At 34.9% G+C, this 27,997-nt stretch overlaps 1 protein-coding gene across 2 annotated transcripts; it reads right to left on the reverse strand.

Moving 5' to 3' along the window:
* Nucleotides 1-1,797: 1,797 nt before the first annotated feature.
* On the reverse strand, nucleotides 1,798-25,037 carry LOC145616343 (sterol 3-beta-glucosyltransferase UGT80A2-like). Of its 2 annotated transcripts, none has more exons than XM_081671049.1 (14): nucleotides 24,719-25,037; nucleotides 21,256-21,437; nucleotides 18,403-18,648; nucleotides 17,160-17,271; nucleotides 14,993-15,163; nucleotides 14,136-14,199; nucleotides 13,917-13,974; nucleotides 13,649-13,826; nucleotides 11,423-11,553; nucleotides 3,843-3,945; nucleotides 3,560-3,636; nucleotides 3,405-3,452; nucleotides 3,169-3,318; nucleotides 1,798-2,289 (listed from the first exon to the last, which is right to left on the reverse strand). In XM_081671049.1, the coding sequence occupies exons 1-14, from the start codon at nucleotides 24,837-24,839 to the stop codon at nucleotides 2,122-2,124; spliced, it is 1,809 nt and encodes a 602-aa protein (XP_081527175.1). In that variant the 5' UTR covers nucleotides 24,840-25,037; the 3' UTR covers nucleotides 1,798-2,121. The 2 variants fall into 2 exon arrangements, with proteins under 2 accessions (XP_081527175.1, XP_081527176.1); XM_081671050.1 differs by having other exon boundaries at nucleotides 18,403-18,631; nucleotides 24,719-24,859.
* Nucleotides 25,038-27,997: the final 2,960 nt, after the last annotated feature.

Consider the following 27,997-nt stretch of genomic DNA (forward strand, 5'->3'; position numbering starts at 1 on the left):
ATTGTTGTGTATCCTTATTAGACTCTTTCATGATCTAATTAAGATTTAACTCATACAGAGTATGTATAAAATGCAACAGAATAAACTGTTGTTGGATGCTCGTTTTACCATACATGACTGACTAGCGAGTAGCGAGTTACTCTTCATATAACCAATTTAAAAACTTAACCATACTTCACATTAGTAAGTGTTAAAAATCTTTTACTCCATTGGTAGCCCCAACTCAACAATTTCACATCTCCACAATCTCTACCACTATTTTTTTGACAATAACTAAAAAGAGTTGATAGTTAGTTAGACAACTGTCTGTCCATAATTATGGTATGAATGAAATGACCATATATATAGGAACATCAACTGTTCCCAAGGCATTAATTAATATGAATAACCAATCAAAAAGAGGGAGAAAACTCAATTAAGAGTAGCTACTTAGAAAAGGGTGTTCAGATAATTTCAGAGCGTGATGTTCAACGTCCAATATAGACCAAGATTGGATTTGAAGTGTACACTTTTACTTTCTTCTGCATCCATGCAACTGGATTCTGCTACCTCTGACCAATATTAACTACTTGAACAAGGGTTACTGATGAGTATAAATAAATAGTTATGGGAAGATTCATACACTTGAATAGGTTAATTTAAAAAAAACAAATTCTCCCATTCGTCTCAAATTAAATAGTCGTTTCATCCTCAATTCTTTGCTCCATAGAAATATTTCACGTTATTAAGTTTTAGTTGAGTGGAATTGATGAAAGAGAAATGTAGTGGGACCTAAAGTATATTTGTGAAATTAAAGTATTGATCCCTATAAACATTAATACTCTGTATTTTATAGCAATCTTTAAAGAGACATTTTAATTGGGGCAAACAAAAAAGAATAGAGGGAGTACATAGTCATACCAGAACATTTTGTTACGTATACAATTTCATATTAATATTAACAATATTTCTATCACCTATTCTCCGCCTGAAAATCAAATTGTATAAAATTGACGTGTGCAACTAAATTAAAACCGAACAAGTAATTTATAAAAATAATGTAATAATGTCACTCTTTTTTTAAGTTCACCGCCTATACAATGAATGTAGTTTGTCTTAATACTTTTTTTTAATTAGGTATAAAAATGGCAGATATACCCATGTTTACACCGTATGTATTAGTCCACATGGTAGTATATGATAGGTCCAAGTTAGAAAAACCAGCGGCTCTGTATTGTCACATTTACACCACTGAAATGGTATGTCATACTGAAAGAGTAAATAAAACAACAAAAAACATAACAAAAATCCTCAAGAAAAGGACTAGCAAACTAGTCCACTAGTACCACATGAACAACCAGATTATTGACTTTGTTTTTTGGTGTCAATGAATTTCAAAAAATAAGAGGAAAGACGTAAAAGAGTAAAAGATGAGTATATCACGGTCGACAATACAACAATAATAGTCCCATAACTTTCGTACCAATAAAGGATATGTTGCAAATATTTAAATGCAACCGAAAAAGACAAGTGTTGCAAGTATTTAGGAATAAAGAGTTTTTTAAAAGAACAAAGAGAGTAATATACCCCTTGGTGTAAGTATACTCCTTTCTATCCATCGGTGTGAGATCTGTAAATGAAGTCATGAACAAGACCGTATCATGGCAAATTTTGCAATTACTTACAACCAACATTCCTCTTAATGTCTTCTGTCGACGAACAAGAAATGACAATTGAGAGCCTGCGTGAGGGAAAAATCTTGTGTATTTCCAAGTTTGCAACTAAAAGTAAATCACAGTTCCAGCTTCGGCACAAAGAAACAACAAAAGGACCTGAGATTAATGAAGCGTACATTTATATGCCCCCAGTACAAAAGGGGTAAACAAACTGTCTATGAAAACCAAAAAAACTACATTCTTTAATCTCTCTTACACAAATAAATAAATAAAATTTGAACAACAATAAATAAATAGAAATTTACAGTTTACAGAAAGCATGAAAATTTAATAAGCTTGTATAAACAGCCAAACAGGCACTATCAATATCAACAACTTCACAGAACTTGCTCTCCTCTCTTCCCTGTGAGTAAAGGTATTGGCAAATATTGATACATGGTGGACAAACAAAAAAGTCACCCGAGACTCAAGCACAACCAAAGCATCGGCTTATTGAGAATGCACTGGATGCCTCAGGAGCTGAATCAGGATCAGCCTTTTTACGAGGAAGCTGCTTGAAAAAGGCCTTCACTGCTCCTGTTACACCATCTTCGTTTTCCATTGCCTTTGCAAGCTCAACTGCCCTCTCTTTCACCTGCATCGTTTATTATATAACTATTATCATACCAAAGCACCAGAAACCTATTTGACCAAATGTCACATGTTGCAGAGCAAGATTGACACCTGGACTCAGCAGGTCCGTCATAAATGAATTGTTAGAAGATTCCTACTATACGCAACCCTAAGGGCTATGTAAAAGCCTTACATTGATTTTTTTTAAATTGTATTAATTTTGGAGCTTATGATAGACCAGTGATACTAATGCTTATTTGAAGCTTAGTAATTTTAACTTAAGCTTGGCATTTTCATTAGTTTTTACCCGAAAACAATTGATTGTGCAGATGCAACAAATACTTTTGACTCTGTACATATAAAGCTCCCTAATTTTAAAGGACCTTAAAGCTTTATAAACCTATTTATTATTAGTTTTTGAAGGAGTTCATTGTGTTGAGTAAATACCAAATGTTCAAGAATGCTTTATACCAAGCCACCAAGGAATACAAAACTACAATGGAAATGTACAAAATTTCAGATTTGACATTTACTATGTGAAAATCTACTTTAAAAGACTAAAGCAGCATCTGAACGTATGATACCAGGGCCGAAAACAGAGCCTTCAATGGCTCACCAGGCCAATCATTAGGTCCATAAAAAGTCTGGGATAGAGGACAGCAGCAAATTCCAAACAAACAGGAAAACGCTCATGAACCCTCTACAAGATGATGCAGCTCAATCATTTACATAACCTCCTCTTATAATAATATTAATTTAATTAATGAGTGAATAAGCATGGGCAACCTAATTATCAAAGTGGCAAAATGTTCGAGGAAAGTTCATAACAACAGCTACCATCCTAAATTCCTAACGCAACAAGGAAAAGGAAAAAAAAATAGAAAACAATATCCCTGTATACCTGTGGATCCAGCATATACTTTATCGCATCAACCAACTTGTCGAGTGAGAATTCATCAATTGGGATGGGTGGAGGACCTACGCCTCTAGCATGCACACGTTCACCCCAAAAAGGTTGGTCACCAAAAAATGGTATGATAGATGTAGGGCACTACATAAAGAAGAGCACATAATTAGGTATTAACGACAATCAAAAGGCATTATATTTATAGTTGTAACGAAAGACAACCACATTACCGCAGCTTTGAGGCCTGCAGCTGTAGTCCCTGCACCACCATGATGCACCTAAAAGCAAATAACATAGAAATGGTTAATTTCAGGAAACCTAGTTTGTAGACTGGGATCTGAGTATCACAAATACAGTAAAAGGTAAAAAGAATTTTGAGCCATACCACAGCTGCGCAATGTGGAAACAGCCAATCATGTGGACAGTTGTCTAGTAGGTATATAGATTCCTTAGCTTCAGCCACTGATATATAATTGACAAATTATATTAGTGCTCGAATAACCGATTATAGAAAGTGGTAATAATGAAGACTGCTCCAGATTATTGAAAGTGGTTATTGACAAATTATATCAGTACTCGAACAACAGATTATAGAAAGTGGTAATAATGAAGACTACTCCACCAGCACAGGACTACAGGAAAAGAGAAATGATGAAGAAACGACTCACAGTCACCCAGACCACCCCAGCCTTTGTTGATGATGCCCCTTTGTCCAGTAATTTCTAGTGCTTCAATAATTATTTCAGTCATTTTATGTGGCTCTTGTACAGGCTGGCACAATACAAAAACAGTCAGCATCAAGAAATAACGCATCAAAACTGCCTCAAGCAGAAAAGGTTGATGGTAGCTGGTCAATAGCAAGATGTAAAAAAAAAAAAAAAAAAAAAAAAAAAAAAAACACCTCAAATATAGAAGCAAATTAACCTTCAACACCTATTAGCTCTCATATTACTCAGTGCTCATGGAATAGACTATTAGAGTAACAGATATTATCTTGAACACTGACATCCTCTCATACTACCCAGAGTCAATTGCCAATAGAAAACCATAAAAACATACATCCTTTGTGACTTTATCAAAGTATTCAATCCTGCATTCCTCAATTCCAGTATAGATAAAATGAAAGGAAACAACAGAAGGCAAGAACACCCAAAAAAAAGTTCTTAATTAGGTTGGAAAAAAAAGAGCAAACCCACTGAAAATAAGGCCTAAGTGATGGTTTATTCTAAAACAAATTGGTTAGATGCAGAAGATCGCTAAAGTAATGAGCTATCTCCTGGCTTATATTTTTCAAAATTCAGAGTATGAAATTATAAATTGAAAGTTTTGAAACTAAATCTCATGTGAATATACTGTCTTCAACGCACTACTAAGAAGCATAAAATTTATGACAAGCCTTCAAAGGAGATCATCAGAAGCCCAAATTGGTTGACATATGGTGTCTGAAAGGGTGTAAAAACCAAACCAATCTATCAAATCTAGTATCTGTTGCTAGCAATAGAAATAAGAAGACACAATGACAATACCACTAAAAAGGCCCTTAGTGATGTTCCCATTCATAACCAGCTGACGATAAGTGAAAATTTTTCGCTAGGAAAAGTTTGTTAAAATTTCATAACTTGTATTTCCAAAGTGGGACAATCAATTGAAACTCGGTCACACATGAACCAAACAGTTACCTTAGATAACAATACACAAGATCAATTAATGACCTGCATTCAGTGAAGCCCCTTTCATATCATTATTTTCAGGCATACTAAGATTAATAAATCTATCAGGCATACTAAGATGAATAAATCTCTGGTCATATCCAGGCTCAGCACCTCCCATCTGCCTAGTTCAGATCTTCCAACCCATTAAGTGTCCTATCTCATGCCCAGCACATCATTGCTTTAAGATGATCATTCAAACTAAAAGGAGCTAAGATAGCTAAGCTGGTGGGGGTAATATAAGCCACATAATTGAGATACATGATGACACAAGGTTGAATTAATCTGTCATCTCCCTTCCACTCTCAACACAAACAACAGCTTTCAGCGGTCATGTTCAGGATCATTCTCTAAATCATAATCTCACAACCCCCATTAAGTGTCCCATTGACTGCCAGCCACATCATTGCTTTTAAGTTGATCAATTTAGCTTAGTGGAGCTAGATAGCTAAGTAATGAGGTGATAAAAGCAAGATAAGTGAGATACAAGATTACACAAAAAAGGTACAATAAAGGACCCCTCCCCTCACACGCACACACACATAAGAAGACAACGAGAAAAGAAATCAAAAGGAAATAAAATAAATAAATAAACTTTATAGAGAACCAATAAGGTTAGTAGATAACAATTTCTCTCCAAAACATTAGAGCTCTTTTCCTAATAAGGCATTTACCCCAAGCTTTTAAGATCCCATCGCCTTTAACCTATAAGTCAATAATGCTACTCATCCAATTGCCAATTGATCTCAGCAGGTTTATTTTCATATCTTCTTTAATATTTAACATGTAATCATTAGGTTTGGTCGACTATTATTCTAGGCTTTCAATCCTACGGCTAATGTCTAAATGATCTCTATTAGATGTCTAGCCTCAATGAGGATAGTGGACTTTCCCTTTTAACTTTACAAAGACACTCACATGTGTTAAGTGGAGTTAAGACCCACATATTTGCCATGTTTAGTGAAAAGCTGAAAGCAAATCGTGTTTGCTTATTTTGACTAGTTGATTGTACATACTGATTATATTAGCTGATTGTATAAAATCATTATGGCTCATGTCGCATGGTATGACAAAGTGTTTGGTAAATAGCCGATTGCTTAAAATGGTACATCACTGGGTGTCATAGGCCTACTAGCTGACTGTATAAAAGTGTTTGGTAAATAGCTAATTGCTTGAAATTGTTTGAATATGCAAACTAACCAATAAGGACATTGAATGGGTAGTTGAGGGGTAGGGTATTGGATGAAATTGGGGTATAATTGTAATTTCACCTAAAATATTTGAATCAGCTGATGAAAAAGCTCCTCTAAGGAGCTCATTGAAACATGAGCTTATTTGATGGAATATGCTCTTTGAATCAGCTCACCACCAAACACCCCAATCAGCTTATTAAAGTGGTTAATCAACTAATATTGGTCAAATAAGCTAATTTTGCCTCAATAAGCTCATTAGTAAGTACCTCCATTATATAAATGTGCAAGTGACTCATCCTACATTTGTAAAGAGGCGCGAGAATAACCACATTTTGTATCAAGGGGTTACTCCACCATGTGCCAATTGGTTTTGGGCTAATACCTCTCTTAGACTAGCCATTTATTTACCTATATGTATTAGACCGAGCTAAACCCTAAGTGGTCCATACCTACCACAGAAGAAGACAAGGATACAGACCCAGTCAAGGGTGTGGCACTAACAACAATACACTGGCAGCAGATTCCAGGGAAATTCACCACCCAAGAACTGAGAAGGAAGGACAGCTGAAGAGTAAGACAAACTCAGCAGCCAATTAGGGCATCTTTTTTCTTATGATGTGTATATAACAAAGGGGAGGAAAAGAGAGAAGGCAGACATTGCAGTGAGTAAAACCCTTGGAGAGTTGTGACCTAAACTCACTGTGGAGAGTGATAGGCTAAACCTATCGTTGTAAAAACCTTGTTTCTTGTGAATGAAAGCTGCCATCTTTCTCCTCTAAGTTTACTGTTCCATTGATTTGCTGTGTGTGAGACTATTATTTGCTTGAATCCATTACACTATACTGCTTTTTTATTAGCCCACACAGCCACATCCATCATAAAAAGCAACTCAAATGTATTTCTCTCATTTACTACCATGTTTTAGTTTTCCTACACTAAAACATCCCACTCCCTACCAAAAAGTGAAAAACAGGAAAAGGTAATAAAATTAAATGCAACTCCCAAGCCCTCAGCAACTTCAATTTGCTATATTGATCATACTCCAAAACATATTTTTTTTTCAGCTTCTTCAGGCAACTTTTGACATACTTAGTACCTCTTTATTTGTGTTGAACCACATTCATCATGCCACTTGGATTGTATCAATTAGAAGTTAATTTGATGGCTTCACTAAAAAGAAGCTAATGAATTCGCGTGACAAATAAACTCTAATTTTTATATAGCAGCATCAGTCAATTCTAAACTACCATTGACTTAAGAGTCTAACATCGCAAATTTATCATTCCATAATGTTTACTGTGAAACTATATTTTAGATTTAAGCAACTGAAAGATTTACACAGTAGACAGTAAGTATCAAATCATCAGATACATTACCTGTTTAATTGAAAAATCAGATCTTTGTTTTAATCTAATTTCTTCTAACTACATCGGCTCTTCTCTAGCATACCTGAAGCAGAAAGCGTCCACAAAGGGATAACTAAGTTTAAACTAACACAGTTTTAAAATTCCATCAAGAACTTAGTCACATAACAAACGGAAGATCTACAATGGTTTTTCTATGAAGACAATCGTTGTAGTTAGTGGCGGAGCCACAGTGTGTCCTGGTTGGGCACGTGCCCTGCCACATTTTTGCAAAAAAAAAAAAAAAAAGTCTGTCAAAATTTTGTTTAAATAGAATATAAAGTCATCATTATGTTACAGCTTACTAGTAGCCTAGTGGTTAGAGCTTTACCTTTTCAATCAAAGGCCATGGGTTCTAATCTCTTGCCCAACATTTTTGTTATTTTTTTCCCTCTCATTGTTTATTCTTCTTATTGTCCCCCCCCCCCCCCCCTCCTTTTTTTTTTTTCTCCTTTTCTCTTAATGTCCTTTTTATCCAATTTCCTAAATAACACAAAAACTTACCAAATAAAAGTTTGATCACATTGGGCAAGATTAATTTTCTACCTAAGATAATAAAATTGATGATAAAATAATATGCTTTCAAAACTTGAAAACTAGTCAAGTTTAATTTTAACATTTCTTTTTACATGTACGAGTATACTTGAATTATTAGTTATAAATCCTTATAATTTGAACATTTCTTTTTGGAAAATTTGTCTAAGATAACCTTTTAAAAACATATTTTGTCTAGGACAACCTTTTAAAATTTTTTTGGCAAAGCCAAACCCGTTTAAAAATTTTTTTTGTTAAGGACGACCAACCCCCACTTTCGACCACCGGAATCCGGCGTTGACTCACACGTGACTTGCACATGGTCCTTCCTGAAAACCTACACCCACATCTCTTGTCTTCAAATCAATCCATATTTGCAAGCAATTTCTATACAATCAAACCCAAATCCATTCCAAAATCGAAACCCTAATTTTACAATTTGATAGAATTCGAACAATTGGGGAGAAATTACTGACCTTAAATGCAAACAAGATCAATCCCACCAATTCTAAATTGACGAATATCACTACCAAACCCTAAATTGGGGAGAATTTTTGGTTATGGATTCAATTGAAGATAAAAAGGGGTTTTATGTGAAGAAAATTGAGGGAAAAGGGGTGCACACAGGAGAAATAAGGACCATGTGCAAGTCACATGTGAGTCAACGCCGGATTCGGTAGTCAATGGCCTGAAAGTGGAGGTTGGTCTTCCTTAACAAAAAAAAAAAAAAAAAAAAAAAAAAAAATTAAAAGGGTCTGGCTTTGCCAAAAAATTTTTTTAAAGGTTGTCTCGGACAAAAAATGTCTTTTAAAATGTTTTCTTAGACAAATTTTCCTTTCTTTTTACATGTACGAGTATACTTGAATTATTAGTTATAAATCCTTATAATTAGTATTTTGGATAATCCTATTTGATACGAAAGATTTATCTAATTCCAAAACTATTATAAAAGATCTAAAAAAAATATGAGCGAGGTTATTGCTTAAAGCCTTGAATAGGGGTAATATTTGATGTATTTTTGAATAATAAAGGTTTGACAAATACAATTGCTAAGTAATTTTGAGTCTTTATAGCATTCTTTGATAAAAGGGTTTTAGATGATACGGTGCCCTACCATCGTAAAAATCTTGGCTCCGCCACTGGTTGTAGTAGGTAATTAACTCTCAAAACACAACCAAAGTAATGTTCGCTTCTTCACCTCTTTCCTCTCTTAAAACCCAAGTCTTAATTGTTCATCATGATAGGGCTTCCAACATTTTTTAATGTTAATCCCCAATTTTTGTTGTTTATGTACTTTCTTAGATCTAGGGGTGATAATGAGACTGAGCTATTCGTGAACTGTTCGAGCTCGGTTCGGTCAGTCAAAGCTCGGTTCGACGAGGCTCAACTCGAGTTCGAGCTCGGCTCGAAACCTTAACGAGCCGAGCCGAGCAAGTCAAAGCTCGGCTCGATAAGCTCGTGAACAAGCTCGACTAAAATATATATATTACAAAAAATACAATTTTAAAAATATTATTTATTTTTTATTAATAAATTTTATACGAAATTAAGAATTGCTTTAATTGTCACATTCATTTAAGTTTTAATATTCAATTTATTTTATACATTTATGTATATCCTTTAGATTGTTAGCGTGCTACTGTCAAAAATAGATTGTTAGTGGGGTACAACTCAATAACTTTTTTAACCCTAACTAAAGCTCCATTGCTCCACATCTAACTCACGCACAGCCGTCATCCCATTCCTCCCATTCCTGTCCAACACTAAAGCAAGCACGACTTAACCTTCTCCATCGTTCCACGGCTGATGATTAGTGCTCACCGTCTACTCACTATTGATTATTAGTGATCAGTTTCTCACCATCGTTTTCTCACCGTCGATTAGTGCTTATCGTATCTACTCACCGTCGATTAGTGCTTATCGTCGTTTCCCCGCCATCGATTAGTGCTCACCGTCTCTTGTTCATCCTCGATTGTTGGTCATCGTTGTCTACTCAACTATGGCAGGAGTAAAGGGTTGAAATCAATCCAAAAGTTGATTTTTTTTTAAAGCCAGATCAGATTTCAAGCTTGAGCATAAATAAACTCAAAACCTTTGGGCTCGAGCCGAGCTTCGAGCTTGGGTTTGAGGTCTCGAGCTCGAGCCGAGCTTAAGTTGCTTAAGTTTCTGAAGCTCGTCGAGCTTCGAGCTCGAGCTTGAGCCCCCATTGTGAGAATCGAGCTCGAGCCGAGCCTACCACAGTTCGGGCTCGGCTCGAAGGTTTAGCACCCCCACTTAGATCTATTCAAACAAAAAAAAAAAAAGTACTTTCTTAGATCTGCTGGCTACCATAATGTGTTTCTAGATAATTTATCTCCATTAGCGAGAATTCTTTACTTTCATCTCTTGATGGGAGTTAGCCTTGTTCTTATTACAGTTATAAGTCTAAAGTTATAGTTGATTATGTTAATTGACAGGTTTCTTCATAAATCTATAACAGGCATTAGTTCTCCCACTATTCTAATCACATAAATCTCTATCGATGGAAGAATAGTGTTTGAAAAAACGCGCTGAGGCGCAAGGCGATAGGGGGTAAGCGCTTTTTTTGGCCTGGGCGAGGCGAATTTAATTAGGCGCACCCGAGGCGTACCTGAAGCAAAATTCTGCCAATTTTTTTCAACTGTTTATATAATGCGCCTCATCAAATTGGAACACTGAGAGCTGCATAACCCTTATCGCTTCAGCGTGCCTTGAGTTTTTTTTTAAACATTGTGGAAGACTACACCTGATATGGATAATTGGATATCATGAAAACTTGTTGAGTTTAGAAATTTTATTCAAAGTTAAAGGACACCCTCCTTTTTTGTACCGCTTTATTCTATATTTAGCATACGCATTTCACCATCTTACTCCTTTTCCACTACTGCTCTCCTACTTCTTCCACCACCAGTTTACCATTTCTCTCTTCCTATATCCACTTTTTTCTTATAGCCACTCAAATCTCCTAGAAACAAGATATCGCTTTATTGCAATTGTAAACTCTATTAATTTAGGGCTCATTAGCCTGTATAAAAAGCCTTAGGCTGTTATCTTAAAGTCATACTGTAATTCAGTAAATTGAGGGTAAAACTTGTGTAAACTTGTGAGATGCATGTTCAAGCTGGTACAGCTCTTATTTTAACCCAAATATGTAAAGTGTCAATTTGTTTCCCTAGTTTTAGTTGGTTCTGAGATAAGACAGCCGATTTTTAATGTATGGGAGATTGTTATACCCCTTGCATCAAGGCTATATAAATACTAGTAAACATATTATTAAGTTAAAACATGACCCTAGAAACACACACACACACACACACACACACACACACACCAAAAAATAAATAAATAAATAAATAAATTGTGAACAGAATAGTCAGTGAGATGCACTTACAAGACTGCCAAATCCAACATAAATAGGTTTTGGACCAGCATTAAGCCAATCTACGAGAGCTTGAGGAGGTTCGTAGTTTGATGCAAGATCAAGAAAACAAAATCCAACTACATCAACCTTGGGTCCCCAATCTGCAAGCACAGAACATGAATAAAGATAATGTACATCATCAAAAATTCAAAACAAATGAGAAAGCAAAACAAAAATCTTCAGATACTAGAAGAATCAATTTGCCAATCCTCACTAATGCATTACAGAACTAAGAAAGAGATTAAAAAGCACAACGCCAATGTAAAAAGAATTTGACAGACCACCAATATTGAAATATGGCAACATGACAGAAAGAAAGTAATACTCATCAAAAAATTTTAAAATTCATGCTCTTTCGTCATACTACTTTTAAGTTTTAATAATACTAATCCGTAACAGTCAAATAAAGTTGTCAGGCAATATTGCTTTCCTAGACTTATCATATGGTCTTTCAACAGCCAAACCCAAATCACTTTACAAAAGTAGGCTATCAATACTGCATTAGTTAAGGCCATGACATCCAAGAAATATAATCCTAGCAACATTGACCCATATTTGGTCATCAAACCTGAATTACCGGAATTGTACCTAAAACAAGCTAATCCAATATTACCTGCCTTGACTAATGCCTAGCATTTGACAACATAACCGATTATGACCTGAACCGAGATAACTTGAATCTATCTTGTGCAACCTCAATCCCAAAACTTTATTTCTTTTGTTTTCAAACATCTAAAATTTTAATTGTGGTACCCGTGTGCAACTGAAAAGGATCCAACCAGAAACAAAAGTGTTTAGCCACCTGAATACGACCAGAACCAACCCCAGTCCGATAACTGTTGAACAAGTCTAAGAAAACTTAAGAGCAGCAACAGATGATACTTCCCATAGTTTCTGAATTGATTATGTCACTAAAAATAAGCTCCTATATTCACCAACCATGGAGCCATAAAAACATGGTGGTACATGATTGTCATAATACTACTAGAAGCTCAACAGTAAGCTCATTTGAACTCTGATTAAGATGTCAAGGAAAAAACAAGGGAAAGGGGCACCAAAGTATTAAGTCTCATATACCAGGTCATAGCAACAGACTTCAATGGATGACATAATCCCTCCATCCCAATTTACCTGTCACACCAAGTTTGCACAAAGTTTTATGTGACAAGTTGTTGGCTTATCTATTACACGTTAATAGAAAAGTAGCTACGGCGGAAAATAATGGAGAAATTTTTATACTAACTCCATTTCTTATTATTTGTAACTTTGGAGAATTGCACGGACTCCTAGGCAAAAAATTGTTTGTGAGCGTCAAATGGAGAGAGAAAGATAGAGATGCATGTGCAGAGGCGAGAAATGACAGCTTGAAAAAGAAAAAAATATTGCAAATAATTTGAAACATCCATTTTTGGCAAATGTTGCAAATTATATGAAACGGACTAGTAGTATTAAAAGAGAGAGTATTTGAGATCCGAACTTGTATTAGTGGGATCATGCCATATAAAGAGATAAAATAATTAAATTGGCAAATGAAAAAGGAACTGTGATACTTAAATTGGGGTGGAGGAAGCACACAGCAACAAGAATAAAATCAAAATTTTTAATCCTCAAAATTTTGATTGGCTACACAGATTTAGAAGTCATCCACTCATCCTTAAGAGTCTATCATGTGAGTTCTCCTCCTCAACTTAATTCTAGGCCCAATCGAATGCAACATTGTCCTGGAGAGTGAAGGGGGAAAAAAAAAATAATCCTGTACTGTTTAGCTTCTTCCTTCTAAGTCATCTTTGTCTTCTGTAACTTTTTTTATATATATAAACACTATCTCTTAACTCTCCAAAATTAAAGACACTGAAGTATCTCTATGAAACTGGATATTACTTGGACAAATGAAGCTATCAAAAACGGTATACAAAGTTAGAGAGACAAAACTCCCTAAATCAAAGGTAACAAATGAAGCAATGCAAAAGATACAATAGAGGTAAGAGTATACTCTATAAATTCAACACATTAAATTTGCACCCAAGCATTAAAAATTATAATATCACTAACATATACTCAATTGCAAGGGGAGAAAGTTAAAAAGAGCACCCAATCAACATGAAGTAAATTTTGATGGACTTTTAAAGATTTAATGGATCAAATAGCATAGATAGTATCAAAGTTCTTAGCTGCAAAAAGTCAAAGCAGTATCACCTTTAGGTTTAGGAACAAGATGCGGACTCCAAATATATCCATGTGGAATATCAGATTCTGAACCTTGTGAACCACTTAAATATGTTACAGGGCGCAACTTCAGTTTCTTCTTTCTGACGTCATTTATCATGTCTCTAATTCCCAGCCAGATCATAGAGTCAACAATTTGATAAGAAAGCTGCAAAAATAGGACAAGATTAAGTGCTATGCAGAAAAAACTACCAATATATATATATATACAAGGATTGACTGCAAAGGTTGCACGCACTCTATATCCGGCAGGTTGCTTGACACGTGACAAAGGATGTGGAAATTCACTAGTCGGCCTAGTATTATCCCAAAAAGAAAAAGATAATTACATTAATTGATTATAAGCATACATTAAGTAAATTTTAATAAGAGCAATAAAATGAAGACATGCATGAAAAAAAGTTCAAAGAATCACATACAAAGGTAAAACTGTATTTATGAAGTTTTAATCACTTACGTCCAGGGCATAGTGAAAAATATGTGAATTGGTATTTTTAGTGCCTCAGCCACATGCGTATGCCCTGCAAATTACATGATCTCATTGGCTTGAAACTTAGGTCCGAAGGATACACAATTACATAAACTGGTAAGTTCATATTTACTCATAATGCTGAGTGTATATCAGTAAAAAAAAAACGAAGTAGTTCTTAAGAATAGAAAATCAGTCACAAACTCACAATCCTATTCAAGTTCCCAATGCAAATTTAAAAATAATAAAAGTATTATTTTTCTAAAGTCAAGTAACTCTATCTGAGTCTAGCATTAATTTCCAAATAAATCTTCATCCTACTCAAAAAAATTGTGTATTGCCTGACGGTTTCACTAGAAACAACTGTTTATTAAAGAAATATAACCAAAAATGTATGAGCTCTTCTAACCTTTCAGCTATCAAACATCCAGAATTTAAGATTTCACCAATGACTCACGTTGCCCTCCTGCTATGATAACTGTAAGACTAAAAGTTTACCCCATAACCCCATGTTAAGAACATTCATATCTGGCTTAACGAGCCCAAAGTTTTTTTATTCTAGTCCATCGAAGAAAAATAATTGAAGTCAAAGCCTTCTGGTCTTGATAGAGACTTGATGATTACATTCATATCCCAGTATAGACATCCTCAAAAAGTAACACACATGTCTCCCCTCAAATGTAGACACTCTGGAATTTCTCAATCTGAAACCTTTTTTTGGTGCTAAATGTAAACTAAACAAAATTTCAGGGTGCTAAAATCAAGACTTGTAAATCCAAACAGAAGAAATATAAAGGAAATCACCAAAATAAAGAAAGAGCTAAACAAAGATAAAGTTGTCAGACCATAAGCTGGGGGATTAGCTATGATAGCATCCGCTTTGAAAGGAACATTGGAATCCATGTCAGGATCTTTACAAGCTGGGAGTAACGAGAATATAATTTCTTTCATCTGATTGCGCTGAATAGGTATCTCTGAAGGTCCAGAAGGCAAAAAGCCTTTATTTTTAACCATGTCTGCACAAACAAATCAGCTATAAGAACAATAATATTACATAAAATCCAAACAAGAGTCAATATACAAAAACAGAGCTAAAATATTGCTTGTACACACATGTATTATACCATTCAAAACCTCCAACAGAAAGGGAACTTGATGCAATCTGTTTAGTAGTCAGCTTAATCTACCCCAACCCCACCCCCTTCCAAAAATAAATACAGGAATGAGCCAATCTCCCAAGTCCAGGCCTCCCAAGAGAAGCAAGTGAAGTAGATGAAGCAAGAAATGAAGATTGAAGCAAGTGATACAATCAGCACACCAAACAAAATGTTTCTAAAAGGCAATCTTGAATGGGATCATAATAGAAATATCTAACCTAGAAACACTGTCTATACCTGAAAAGACAGGTTAGGTACACACATCATTCCCATAAGTTGTTCATACTTAAGGGGAAGCCTTGCTCCGGGAGTAAAAACGGGGCAACATATACTAGGATTAGAGTTACCAATTAACAGTTTGATTGGAATTGCATCAGAGGGTAAACAACCAAATAGGCCATCTGCCATCACACAGGACCATAAGGAGAAACAATTACCTTAAATAACATCACATAAGGCCACAGGGGAAAAATAGCAACCCTAAATACCCATTAAGCAATTTCCTCACTTTCTCCTCATTATCATGATACATTGATACCATCACCATCATTCTCACACTTCCACCACCAAGAGAGGTACCACCATGGAATAAAAATGCGGCCGGTATGTACCGGAATTCAAGCCTACCGATCCGAGATTTCCCGATTTGATGCGGTGTTTTTTAAAACGCCGAGTTTTCGGCCGATTCAACCGATACGAGCTAAATTTCGCCCGCATCGACCGATATTATCTCACAACTGGTTAACTTCCAATGAAGTACTTCCTTTTTAAGGAAAAGAAAGGGAAAAAAATGGAGAAACCTCCATTAAAATCGATAGAGTTCTTAAAAGAGGAGAGAGAAACTAGTTGAGCAGGTGTGAGAGAGAGTGGGCTAGCAGGATTTTTTATTTAAATAATCTTCTTTTGGGTAGGTGGGGATAGTGGGGCAGGATTTTTTCAAAAAAAAATTGAAAAACACCACATGATACTTTTCTAGACCTCTCCTCTCACCTTAATTTAGTACTCTTGTACAGCTGTGCACCTTAATTTAGTACTCTTGTACAGCTGTGCACCATGTGTAGTGTGTATTCATATTTACTTTAGTGAAATTCGAATTTAGCTGCCTTAAATTTAATTAATAATTATAAAACAAAATAAAATCATAAATATAAATTTTGGTTTAATAAATTTAAAACAAAATTCTGCCGTTACAACCGCGACCTATCCCGCGACAAACGCATCAATTCCGATACCGTGATACCGCGACCGTTTCCGCGATCGCGACCGATACCGCATTTTTATTCTATGGGTACCACTACAGCACTACCCCACGTCCCCACATCACCACCTCACCCCCACTGGTGCTTCTATGCAGCGCGACATGTCATGACTAACGTCACACCGCATCCTTCACATGATAAACTCTGATACAACAAGCCCTTCACCAGCTGTTGCCGGAAAAGATCTCGGACTAACTTGCAGTAGATAAACTCTTGATGGAGTTTGTCACAGAACTGTGCCCCCTTCTGCAGACGATGCAACATTCACAACTCCCTTTTTCTCCACTGCCAGCAAGGCTCCAGTGGCTCTTCACTCATATTGAGGATAGGGGAGAAGAGTGGGAAGAGTGAAAGAGAATGTCAAGAGGGAAAAGAATCACAAATGATAATGATATCAAACTAGTGGGAATGGAAAATTTCTTCCCTAGAATAAAATTTTTTGAAATTATTTCCACTTCGAGCTTACCCTACTAAAGGATCCCCACATAACATATATGCGCTACAGTAGAAATCATGCAATTAGAAATGTCACAAGAGGGGGAAGGGGGGAAATATAGTATAGAGCAAAGGAAGAAGAGCCATAATTAGGTACATACACCCGGCAAGAACCTTTGGGTCACCACCTAAAGGAAAGAACTCCAGTCCAGATGTCAAAACGAAGTCCTTAAAATTAGCATGAGTGGCCAGTCTAACCCGATGGCCATAATCCTGCAAAGCGAAGCTTAACTAAGTCATATAGAACAGAGATTCTTCTCTATTATCTAACAGCCAGAAAATACAACCAACATACACTCTTTGTGATAAGAGAAATTTATCAGACATGTAGAAAAAAAAACAGCTATAGGACAGCACGTCAGCTGCATAATTCTAAAAAGAGGGTAATACATAAGACATGTATAGTGACATCAGGATGACTTTATATAGAACATGATATAGCCATCACCTGATGATCCTCACACAGATGGGTGACTTATGGGAAATGAAATAACTCTAATAAACATGGAATGACTTAGACCATCTTCTGTAAATACAATATAATTAAAGTATTATAAAACTAATTACGAATCGCACCCTTGTTAGAAAACTAGCTATTAAGAGTATCAACTAATAGCTAATAGGGGATTGTACATCATCCGTTCATTAATAATCACAACAATTGGACTTCTGCACTATTCATATACTAGTTTTACCCTCATTATTATACTAAATTAAATAAAATGTTACTCCTTTGATCCCACATCAAATTAATTTGTACACTTTCCTTTTCAATTGTCCTAAATTAATTTTATCTATTTCAGAGGCCTTGTTATTAGCTTAATACATCTCTTTCCAATACCAAAAACTTATGGTTTTACACCCTCTCACATTCATTATAAAAAATAAAAATAAAAAAAAAAACACCCCACTATCTTCAACCACACCTATTTTTACAATTAAGTAATACTTCCTTCTCTCCATTTTACTTTAACATCAAGAGTTCCACGCTTGCCAGTGCACAATTTAAATTGTTATCTTTAGTTGTGTTATGAGAAAAAATTATATAAACTAGATATTAATAAAGTAAAAATAGAGACAAATCCAACAAGATCCCACATGACTATATCACAATATGACGTAAGAAAAGAGAGTATGAATAGTGCAAAATCCTATTGGTAAAATGGAGTGGAGGAAGTATATACTATCTCTTTTCACATTTAAATTTTTAATGAAATAACAATTGAAAAACAAATAATTAACAAAGAAATATATTGACACCTCATCCATATAGCTACATAGAGAAGTCATAGTAAGAGCACACCAACAACAAACATAGAACAGAGGAATGGATGTAATTCTCACCTGCAACTTCTTACCAATCGCAATGAAAGGCTGCACATCTCCTCGGGTACCAACTATTAGCATAACTATTTGAAGAGGTGGAATGTACTGAAGGTCAGTCGCATCAGGAGATTCTTCTTCATCAGCACATTCAGTATACAGATCAGTTGGTCCACCACCGAAAGTGTGAGAATCAACATCTCCTGTAACTTCAAACTCCACAGTCCCATCATCTTTTACCGTAGCAATCCTGTTCAACAATTGAAGCTGCAAAACTTTCAAGGTTACAACACAAGCCCCAAAATCAAAACCGATTGACAAGAAGTATATAAATTAATTTCAAACTACTGAGAAAAGAATTCCCTACAGACAAACAACTATAAGATGAAAGCTCAATTAAAATAACAGTAGAACCAGGGATCAAATACAAGTGAAACAAAATTTAAAAATTTATGTTATTTTAGGTTAATGAATGTACGTTTAGGCTTATGTAGTAGTTGCATTGATATTCTAAAATCTACAGCAGCCAATGTCATTCCATTAGCATTTTAAAGTGCCCAATGATCTTGCGCAAGTGATCTGGCATTCTAAAGCAACAAGAGTGGAGAAATAGAAATTAGGGTGGCTATGATACCCCTACCCACCACCCCATAAATAGGAGCTAAATTGACAAGTGATGTGATATGGAGGAATCTGAAAAAATTCGGACACTTAATTGTGTGGAAAATCTAGCACATACCAAAGTAGAGGCAGAAAATTTATGAACTTCCACACTAACCATTCTGTGATCCTTTCCATCTCTTTCAATTGAATAGTTCCGAACTCTAGAAGGGCTCCATAAGGGTAACTCCTCAAGGCCTCATTAAATTAATTTTTTTATAGCTAACTATTAAGTGTACAATCCAGCATAATTAAAACTCCATATGCATGCCCCTTCCTCCTTTAGTAACAAACATAGACTTCATGTACAATGGCTCAATGTCAAAGTTTCTTGAAACCGTGAAAATAAATTTCAAGATGTTCAAGATATTCATCTAAAATTCAAAACTCTAAAAAGTTTTACTTGATATATTAATCAGGATATCTGTAAGGGTTCCATGAGACAGATCGTCAACCCCAATTAATAGATCACATCACATTTCACAAAACTCATCTAAAAGCCAAAAGTTCTCATGGTTCATTTTGCAAGAGCAACTACATATTAGAAAGAGGAACAGCGAGCAAGAGAAGGAGAAGTTTATCTTTTCTAGTTGGATAATATTGGTCTTGAAGAGTCCAGATTTGTGACTTTAGCTACATTTGTTAATTCTCCTTTCTCCCACTGCTTCATTACTATTTACACTGTGTTTTTCTTTATCAACTAGGCTTGCTATAGTTTCCCAAGATCTCAATAATATAAGTCCAAATTTATGTTTTCAAATTTTTTAAATGCACTAAGAACATAATGAAGAGCTCATACTCATTATTGAGTACCTGCTTGTCCAATATGTGTCTGCAAGGCAAGTTGAGGAATCTAAACAAACAAATTGCTAGCAAATCTAGTTACAATTGGCTAAAGGTGGCTACTCAGAAGGTTCTTGGGATTTCACTGTTTTGGAATAGCTACAATCCCCCTAAACATAGTTTTATCTGTTGGTTGACTATGCCCTAATAACTGAAGACTCACTCCTTTCTGCAAATAGTAAACAGTTCACTATGTGAAAAGTACTAAAGAAGACCTTATTATCAATTCAAAATTTGCTATTTTAATATTATTATAGTCACTTTGTATTTGTAGCTGTAAAGACGTTATCGTTAACTTTACTAGCGTTAGCATGAATTAATTTTTGAAGTGGGCTGCTAGAAGCCTAGAATAATAAAGGCTTCCAAAATTCAAGAGATAAGTAATATATGCTGCCAGTGAGACCTCTGTGACTCTGTCTACCTAAACTAGATGAGTCAAAACAGACAATGAAGCATTGTGGTCAGTTTGTTGTTTTGCTGAGGAATTTGAAAGACCAATTCAAGCAAATGACGTCTACGAATGGGTCAGCTAGGGAATTAAAGTGGCTTAGTACTTAGTACTTTTAAGCTGCAGATTTTTCTTTTCCTTTGGCTTGTATATGTTTAGAATTAGTTTTTGACTTTCAGGGTATGGCGGTGGATTGCTAGAGGTCAGGGTGGTGTTTTCCTGAGGGAGACTTCGGGCTCATCCTCAGTCAAGTGTCTTCTTTTCTTAAGAGGACTGCCCAACTTTGTGTGGGATTTTTTTACATTAAAAAGGGGTTGTTCACTTGCAAAAGATAATCCTGGTTTTCTAATGCTTATTATATTATAGCCATATTACAAAGAGCATTGATCCAACTTAAGATAATCTCACATCCATGACAGATGAAACTTAATAAATCATTTGGCCTTGTGAGATAAAAAACATATTGGGAAAACTCGCAACATCACTTCAAAGATTAGCATCTGAATTACCAACCTCAAAAATAGACATTCTACACAGAAAAGATAAGCATGAAAAATAGCAGTATTCACAAATTCACAACAACAGACTAAACAAATTATTACACAAAACGATAAACACAGTACACATTGCAAGTCCAGACCATCCTTCAGGGATGCACTTTGTCCCAGTTTGTATTGAAAAGAAGAAAGTTTTATAATAACCAATGAGCTTTAGAATTGCAATTATAAGGAACCACTCCACTTTAAAAAACCTATCTCATTTATATTTACATCCCATTACCAAATCTACTAGATCCACCAATACATACAAGCCTGAACAACTAGTCACCTGACTTCCCAGTGAAATGTTTATAAACAATTAGCATGCATAAAGATACAAACAGATAGCAAATTGCAAGAAGGATCACAGATTAAATATTATACCTTTTGCTGGACAGGAATGTTGTTATCAAAAATTTGTGCCGCTTCTGAAGCGAGTATATTTCTAGGTTGTTGCCTCTCAGTTTTTGATCTTTCCAACTTAGGAGGGAGCACATCAGGCTCTAGTTTACCACAATGTGTCTTTTCTGCCGGTAAAGTGTTCACTCTAGAAAAACTCCTGCCAGCTAACCAAACCAACAAAAATACAATTATCAGAATAAGCTCACAAAAGAAAGATAGTGCAGTGTAAATCAGAAATGTTAGTAATAACAAATCTTTCAAATATGAAAACAATGCAACAGATAACTACACCAAGATGTTCGATAGATATAAATCATACTTCCTCCGTTTCTATTTAGTTGACGCGTTTGAATTAGGCACATATGTTAGGAGATGAGAGAGAGTGAGAGAGAATGAAAAAGCAAGTGGGGTAGCTTGTAAATGCAAGGTAAAAAAGTTACCCCAAAAGGACACGTGTCAACTAAAAAAAACTTCCTGAAACGGAATACGTGTCAACTAAAAAGAAACGGAGGTGGTATCTATTATCTTCTTTGTTTCTTGTCCTTGTGAGTGTTTTGACACCAAATCCGTGTGGTGTGCACTAAATTATTTGGGGAAAAGAGCGCAAGCGCGGACAGAGCTTCTGAGCACTTAGCTGTACAAGCGGAGTTTTATGGGCACTCTTGCTTATTGGCGACAAGAGTGGAGTTGAAGGTCTTCAGGGCTTGTGATGATGCAGGAATTCATATATTTTAGGGTCTCTGGGGAACTAATTTGTTTTTGGGAGCTTTACCTATAGAAGCCTAGACAAAAACACAAGTATCAACTGACATCAAACCCTTGTAAAGAACTTCCATCCAAATCATTCTCGAATGAATTTTTTCCACAACCCTAAAGACTTAACCTAGACTTAAGCACCTTATTTTCTCAATTACCATAAACCCTTGACTTATCCTCTATAGGTGCTATCCTTTTAAAATAATTGAGAATCTTGGCAAGTCTAATGATGTATTAAATATACTATTACTTCCCCCTAATATATATAATGTGCTGCTCAATCATACCTTTTTCAAATTTAAATAAAATTATTAAAAAAAAAAAAAAAAAAAAAGGTGAAATCCTTATATTAGAGAGATACTAATAGGTTATATACACATATTTTGGTTTTAAATTTTCTTTTGCTCCTCCAATTGTCCTAATGACAGGTTTTACAAATAATTCTTCATGACAATAAATATCCCATCCCAAATTACTAAAGACACAAGATATTCTTTTCCTAATAGTTTCCAATCTCTATATTTAAACACCCACAGTACCACATAAAGTTCTACACTTTTGACATTAGTTAATGATCCATAAATTCAGCGCAAGAAAAAATGTAAAGATTGGACGATGGTTTTTGTTTAGTGGCTGTAAAGTGGAGTGCTTTTAAAAGTTGTGATTGAAGTGAGCACTTTAGAGATCATATTGACAGAGTAGAATATTTCATATGGTGCATTAGAGTTTTAGAATTTTATGGTGTACAGCATTTTAAAAAAATCCCACATGGCGCCCTTGTAGTCTTGACACCGCTTATAAGATGACTTGTCCTTGTACTTTCTTTATACGATCAAAGGGCTAATTAGTGTCAAGTGTCAACTCCTTAAACAATTACAATCTTTCCTTAATGACCATCAAGAAGGTATTTGATGGCTCACTGGTATAAGATTTCTTTTTTAACAGTGTGCCACTTTGATGGTATAAATTCCAATTCTTTATACGACTAATTAGTGTCAACTGTCAACTCCTTCAGAAATTACAATCTTTCCTTAACGACCATCAAGAAAGGATTAGATGGCTCATTGAGTCATTGGTAAAAGATTTCTTTTTTCACGGTGTGCCACTTTGATAGTAAATTCCAAAATCTTTCATTGTTGATCTTCAGTCACCTCTTAAGATTGTAATAAGCATAAGTGGTTATATGCAAAAGAAGACAGAGTGTGAGCTATGTTTAATTTGCAAAACTAAATCAATGCAATCTAATTACAAAGTTAGTAACAAATATTCAGTTAGTAACAAATATTTATCATGAAGTTGTTGGTGCCATGTGGATTTAATTAATAAAAATGCCCAGCGCATAAAAAATATAAAGTTGGAAACACCCTGTAGAATGATACACAATACAGAATAATGTAATAACACCCCATCAAAAAATTAAAAAGAGTTTAAATGTCTTTAAAATTATCTTCATCTAGAGCTTACCCTATAAATCAAGAGCTATACAAGACTAAGTAGGTTCATCACCTTCTTAATGTGTAGCACTTACAACCGATTTGGTACGTAGCCAAACATGATGGTAATGGGAATGGATTTGTATGTAAATTGTTAAGGAAAATCATAATTCATTCCCATGATAATGCAGTAATGCTAGGTCACCCCAAATGGACCAATTTTCCTTAGAAATTTTCATTCCCACCTAATAGGCTAATACCTCCTCCCAAGTGGTATTGAAAAAAATGAACAAAACACAAGTTTGAGGATGAAATTGCATTACCATGGGAATTTGTTAAATTCCTTCCTAAGTTACACTTAAAATTCATTTCCATTACCCCAATACTACCATTTATTACCAGCAACCAAATGGGCCTTTAATGTTGATTGGGGTTGCAAAAGGAAATTGAGCAAGGTTAGTGCCTTAGTGGAGGTGGATTATCTTAATTAGAATTAGAAGTGAGGTAGTCATGGATACTTCATGCTAATAGCAAGGGTGGAAAACTCTGATTCTCTTAGGGGAGGTGGCTTCATAGATTCCACGTTCCAACCTTAATTGAATACGATAGCTACAATAAGTTTGTAGAAGAAAGATGATTTTTGTCAACCTCCAGAATGCATAGTATAACATGATTTTGGGTGATTAAGCCTACTAGTCCACTATACGCCCGTTCTGTACAAGTTTCTGTGCAATCCTTAAGTTCTATATCATGCACACTAAACACCTCGAAAAATCAATCACATTGTCAACATGGAAAGATAATGACAAATTTCTCGATTGCAAATAAAGTCAAAAACAAACCTGTTCTAAGACTTTGAACGAACCAATACAGTAATTCAATTATAACTTTGTTTTTCAACTTTCTCTTTAAACAAATCAAATTAACTCAAATCATAAATGTCATGAGGTCAAACTGAAGAAACAAATCATCAAATTGCAATCTAAAATTATATCATGAAGTATCAACATTACCTGGCCACGTTCCGTTGCTCAAAAACAAATTACACATTATTAAACAATAAGCCAAAAAAATTAACAACTCACAACTATCAAGTAAAAACAAAACAAAAATCATCAAAAGCAAAACAAAACAATGAAACCTAATTGCAATTTTTGATAAACTTAATGTTCGTAGTACAATTTCTAACCAATTAAACATCAAAATAAGCAGAAAATGAAGTTGAAATTAGAAAGTTTAATTAATTAATCAATTACCAGAAGAATCGCCATTGTTGCTACTATTACTTCCAGAATGTTCGAAACTACTTCCTCCAGCAAAATCAACCTTAACTTCATCTTGATTCATCGCCGTCTTCTTCGGCGAATCAGCCGCCATCGCCGCCGTTAACCACCAGAGAAGTTAAAGTTTCCGATCGTTTTCCCTCTCCTACTTCTAGAATGTTCTTCGGATTGTTCGGAAGATATTTTGAGGTTAAGCTGAAAACTCCATTGTTGAGTTGAGGAGAGAGAGAGAAGAGGAGGAGCACGTTTGAAGGTGGAGGGATGTAAGTGTGTAGTGCGAGGCCGAGGGAGAGATTCTGGAAAGAATCTATGAGGGGTAGAATGGGGAATTTGTAATAAGAGGGGAATGATCGAGTGTGGGAAGTTTTTCGTGGAGTTGAGGGTGAAGGTGATTGGTTGGTTAAGAGGAACGGTGTACACGCGGCTGATGTGGGCACTGAGTTATTGGGTACAGTAGCTGGGTTTGTGACAGTGGAAGAGGTTATATAAACGGAGGGTTGAGAGAAATTTAGAAGTGTCAGGGGTAAGTTGATTATTTTATGTAGGATTTAAATTTTGTCATTTTACATTCAGTGCTACAAAACAATGAAACATATTCTCAGTGGTATAAAATATAATTTCAGTGGTATTTTGAAAAAGGTTTAAATGTCTTATTAGGCTGCCAAATAATACCATTTAGAGCTTAGTGGTAATACACTCCCAGCAGTACTCAATACAGTTTTATTGGTACTTATAAAAATCCTCAATGGTACAAAGTATACTCTCAATTAGGGATAATCATCGGTCCATGACCAGACCAGATCGGACCGACTCAGATTGGACCAAATACCGAAAATTAGAATTTTAAGAACCGAAGACCGGACCGATAAGTTAGGACCGAACCCGGACCGGACCAAAAGAATCGGTACAATACTCGGACCGGACGGACCGCTTTGGACCGATTTGAGAATTTTTTTAAAAAGAATACTAAACTTTTAATAAAGTTAAAGAAAAAACAAAAAAATATTGGAAAAGCTATATTGTAACGTCATTTTACGTCTTTTTTTGTATGTTTAGTGCAAAAAAAACTTATAAACTTAAAGTTTTCTAAGTTTAATAATGATAATTTTAAACATTATTTAAGGTTTCACACAAATTTTTAATAAAAAAATCGGTCTGGTCCAAAACCGGTTTTTATAGGTTTTTGGACCGGAAAAATGAATTTCAAGACCCGAAGACCGGATCGATAAATTCGGTCCAGTCCGGTCCAAGTTCGGCCCGGACCGATTTAAGAATACCCCTACTCTCAGTAGTTGTGGTCCCATTTTTTTTTTGTCCTTTTTGCACATGAAGCCAATTCTGACGAAAAGGTGGGTCTTACCTCACCCTTTTTTCACTCTCTCTATCTCTCTCTTCCTTTCTCCCTTTTCCTAGTACATTTGCTATATTATTTTATGTTGTGAGATATTTTATTTTGTCTCACAACCCTACAAATATACTTCCTCACAGTGGAATGGTACTTAGAATTTTTTAGATGGTGGTCTTGGTACAATGACTACTGTGGACACGTACACGTGTGACTTGTCCAAAATAATAAAGTGCGGTTTTAAACACAAAAAATGGTATGGGTGGTGTCTAGAGTCATTACACAACAACATGCAATGTGAGATTTTAATTGTTCATTTAAACTTATTAAATGTAATTGAATAATTTTTAATTTAGGATAAAATAGAGTGAACTTTGAAAATTTAATACGTATCCATGTAAGGAGATGAATATGTTTGAATTGTGGATGTAGAATGGGTACCACCATACCCAGCCCTTAATATTCCACTTTGAAAGGAGGTGTGGATGAGATTCGTACCTGTGACCTTTGTGCCACGCTAGCTCTTAATATCATAGTAATGGATTATCTCAACTAAAAGCTTAATATGATAGTTAAGGCATAAGAATATGTTTATAATCTATTAGAAAGTTTACCTTCACCAATTTTCCTTCCCCTCACGGCCTTGCCTCCCTTTCCCTTTCCTCTTCTCTTTTCCCTTCCCTCTCCTTTTATTATTATCCAAACATGGTTTAAGTTTTCACTTATATATTACCAAATCACAGATATTATATTGCTTGTATTTTCTCATTGTTAATAAGAATATCCTTGGATCTATCATGAATTATATGGTGTTTAGCTTTGTTTGCCGTTAAACCTTGAATAATTTTGGTTTTTTGAATTGGAGTAAATATATTTTATTAGGTATTTTGTATGGTTGATTATTATGTTACTTGTCATGGGAGTTAATTTTGTATGGTTGATTAAGTATGCTCTAACCTAACATGATAAAACTGAAAAGAAAAAAATTACCGTACTTATTTTTTTTATTTGAAACTTACTCTTTCTATTTGAAAAAATTTGTATAAACGTACTCCAATTGTCAACTTATTTGAAAAAAGGTAACATCTTCATTTTCAAAAAACAAATTAATTAATAAAATATATGGAGTATAGTATTGGGTTGCTCATGAATTTATCATGTCGAGTTAGAGCTTGCTCAACTAGTGCTCATTAATTTTTTGAGTTGGGTCAAGTTTTGACCTTTTGTTTACCGAGTCGAGTTAGGGTTGCTCACGAGTTAATCAACTCGATTAGCACTCTTGGCCTAGACATAATTCCAAATCTGACTCGTAACAAAAATAAAATGCCAACTTTGACATATTAAACAATCCCAACTTTGCTATATTGTCACATGGATGAACTAATCATATTATAACTTTGCAGTTTTATTTACAAATATTTTATTTACAAATACTAATATATGTTAAAAGTGAAAAGCAACAAAGTTTGATCATTAAATCCAAACATCGATTTTTTTTTTCCCTTTTAATACAATCTATACTGACTTGAGTCATAATTAACAAATTTTACTTTAACTATCTTTTGTGATTATAATTATGAAAGGTGAGTTAGCATATTCAATAAGGGTGCCCCATGATATTAGTCACACTACATGCCTATTAATTCCGTTAATATATATTTTTTTTCCATTATTAATCAAAATTAAGATGGTTTATCCATACCTCAACCTAGCTATCATGCCAATATTTGAAAATGATATTCACTAATACATACTCTCTCCATTTTATTTAGTTGCCCAAATTAGTTTGACTTTGACACTATTTATGAACCTCTTTGATCAATGCTTATGCTTCCTACGTAAATTAAGGGCATATTCTCATTGACCGAACTCAACTGAACTAAACTGAACTGAATATTTTATAAGAG

Source organism: Chenopodium album, chromosome 26 (genome assembly GCF_948465745.1).
Source record: "Chenopodium album chromosome 26, dcCheAlbu1.1, whole genome shotgun sequence".
Taxonomy (NCBI): domain Eukaryota; kingdom Viridiplantae; phylum Streptophyta; class Magnoliopsida; order Caryophyllales; family Amaranthaceae; genus Chenopodium; species Chenopodium album.

Coding starts and splice junctions, on each gene's coding strand:
- LOC145616343 (XM_081671049.1), bottom strand. CDS start 24,839: ATGGCGGCTGATTCGCCGAAGAAGACGGCGATGAATCAAGATGAAGTT. Junction 18,649..21,255: donor ACATTCCTGTCCAGCAAAAG/GTATAATATTTA, acceptor AAAGTTTTGCAG/CTTCAATTGTTGAACAGGAT. Junction 11,554..13,648: donor TCTTGTTCCTAAACCTAAAG/GTGATACTGCTT, acceptor CTGTGCTTGCAG/ATTGGGGACCCAAGGTTGAT.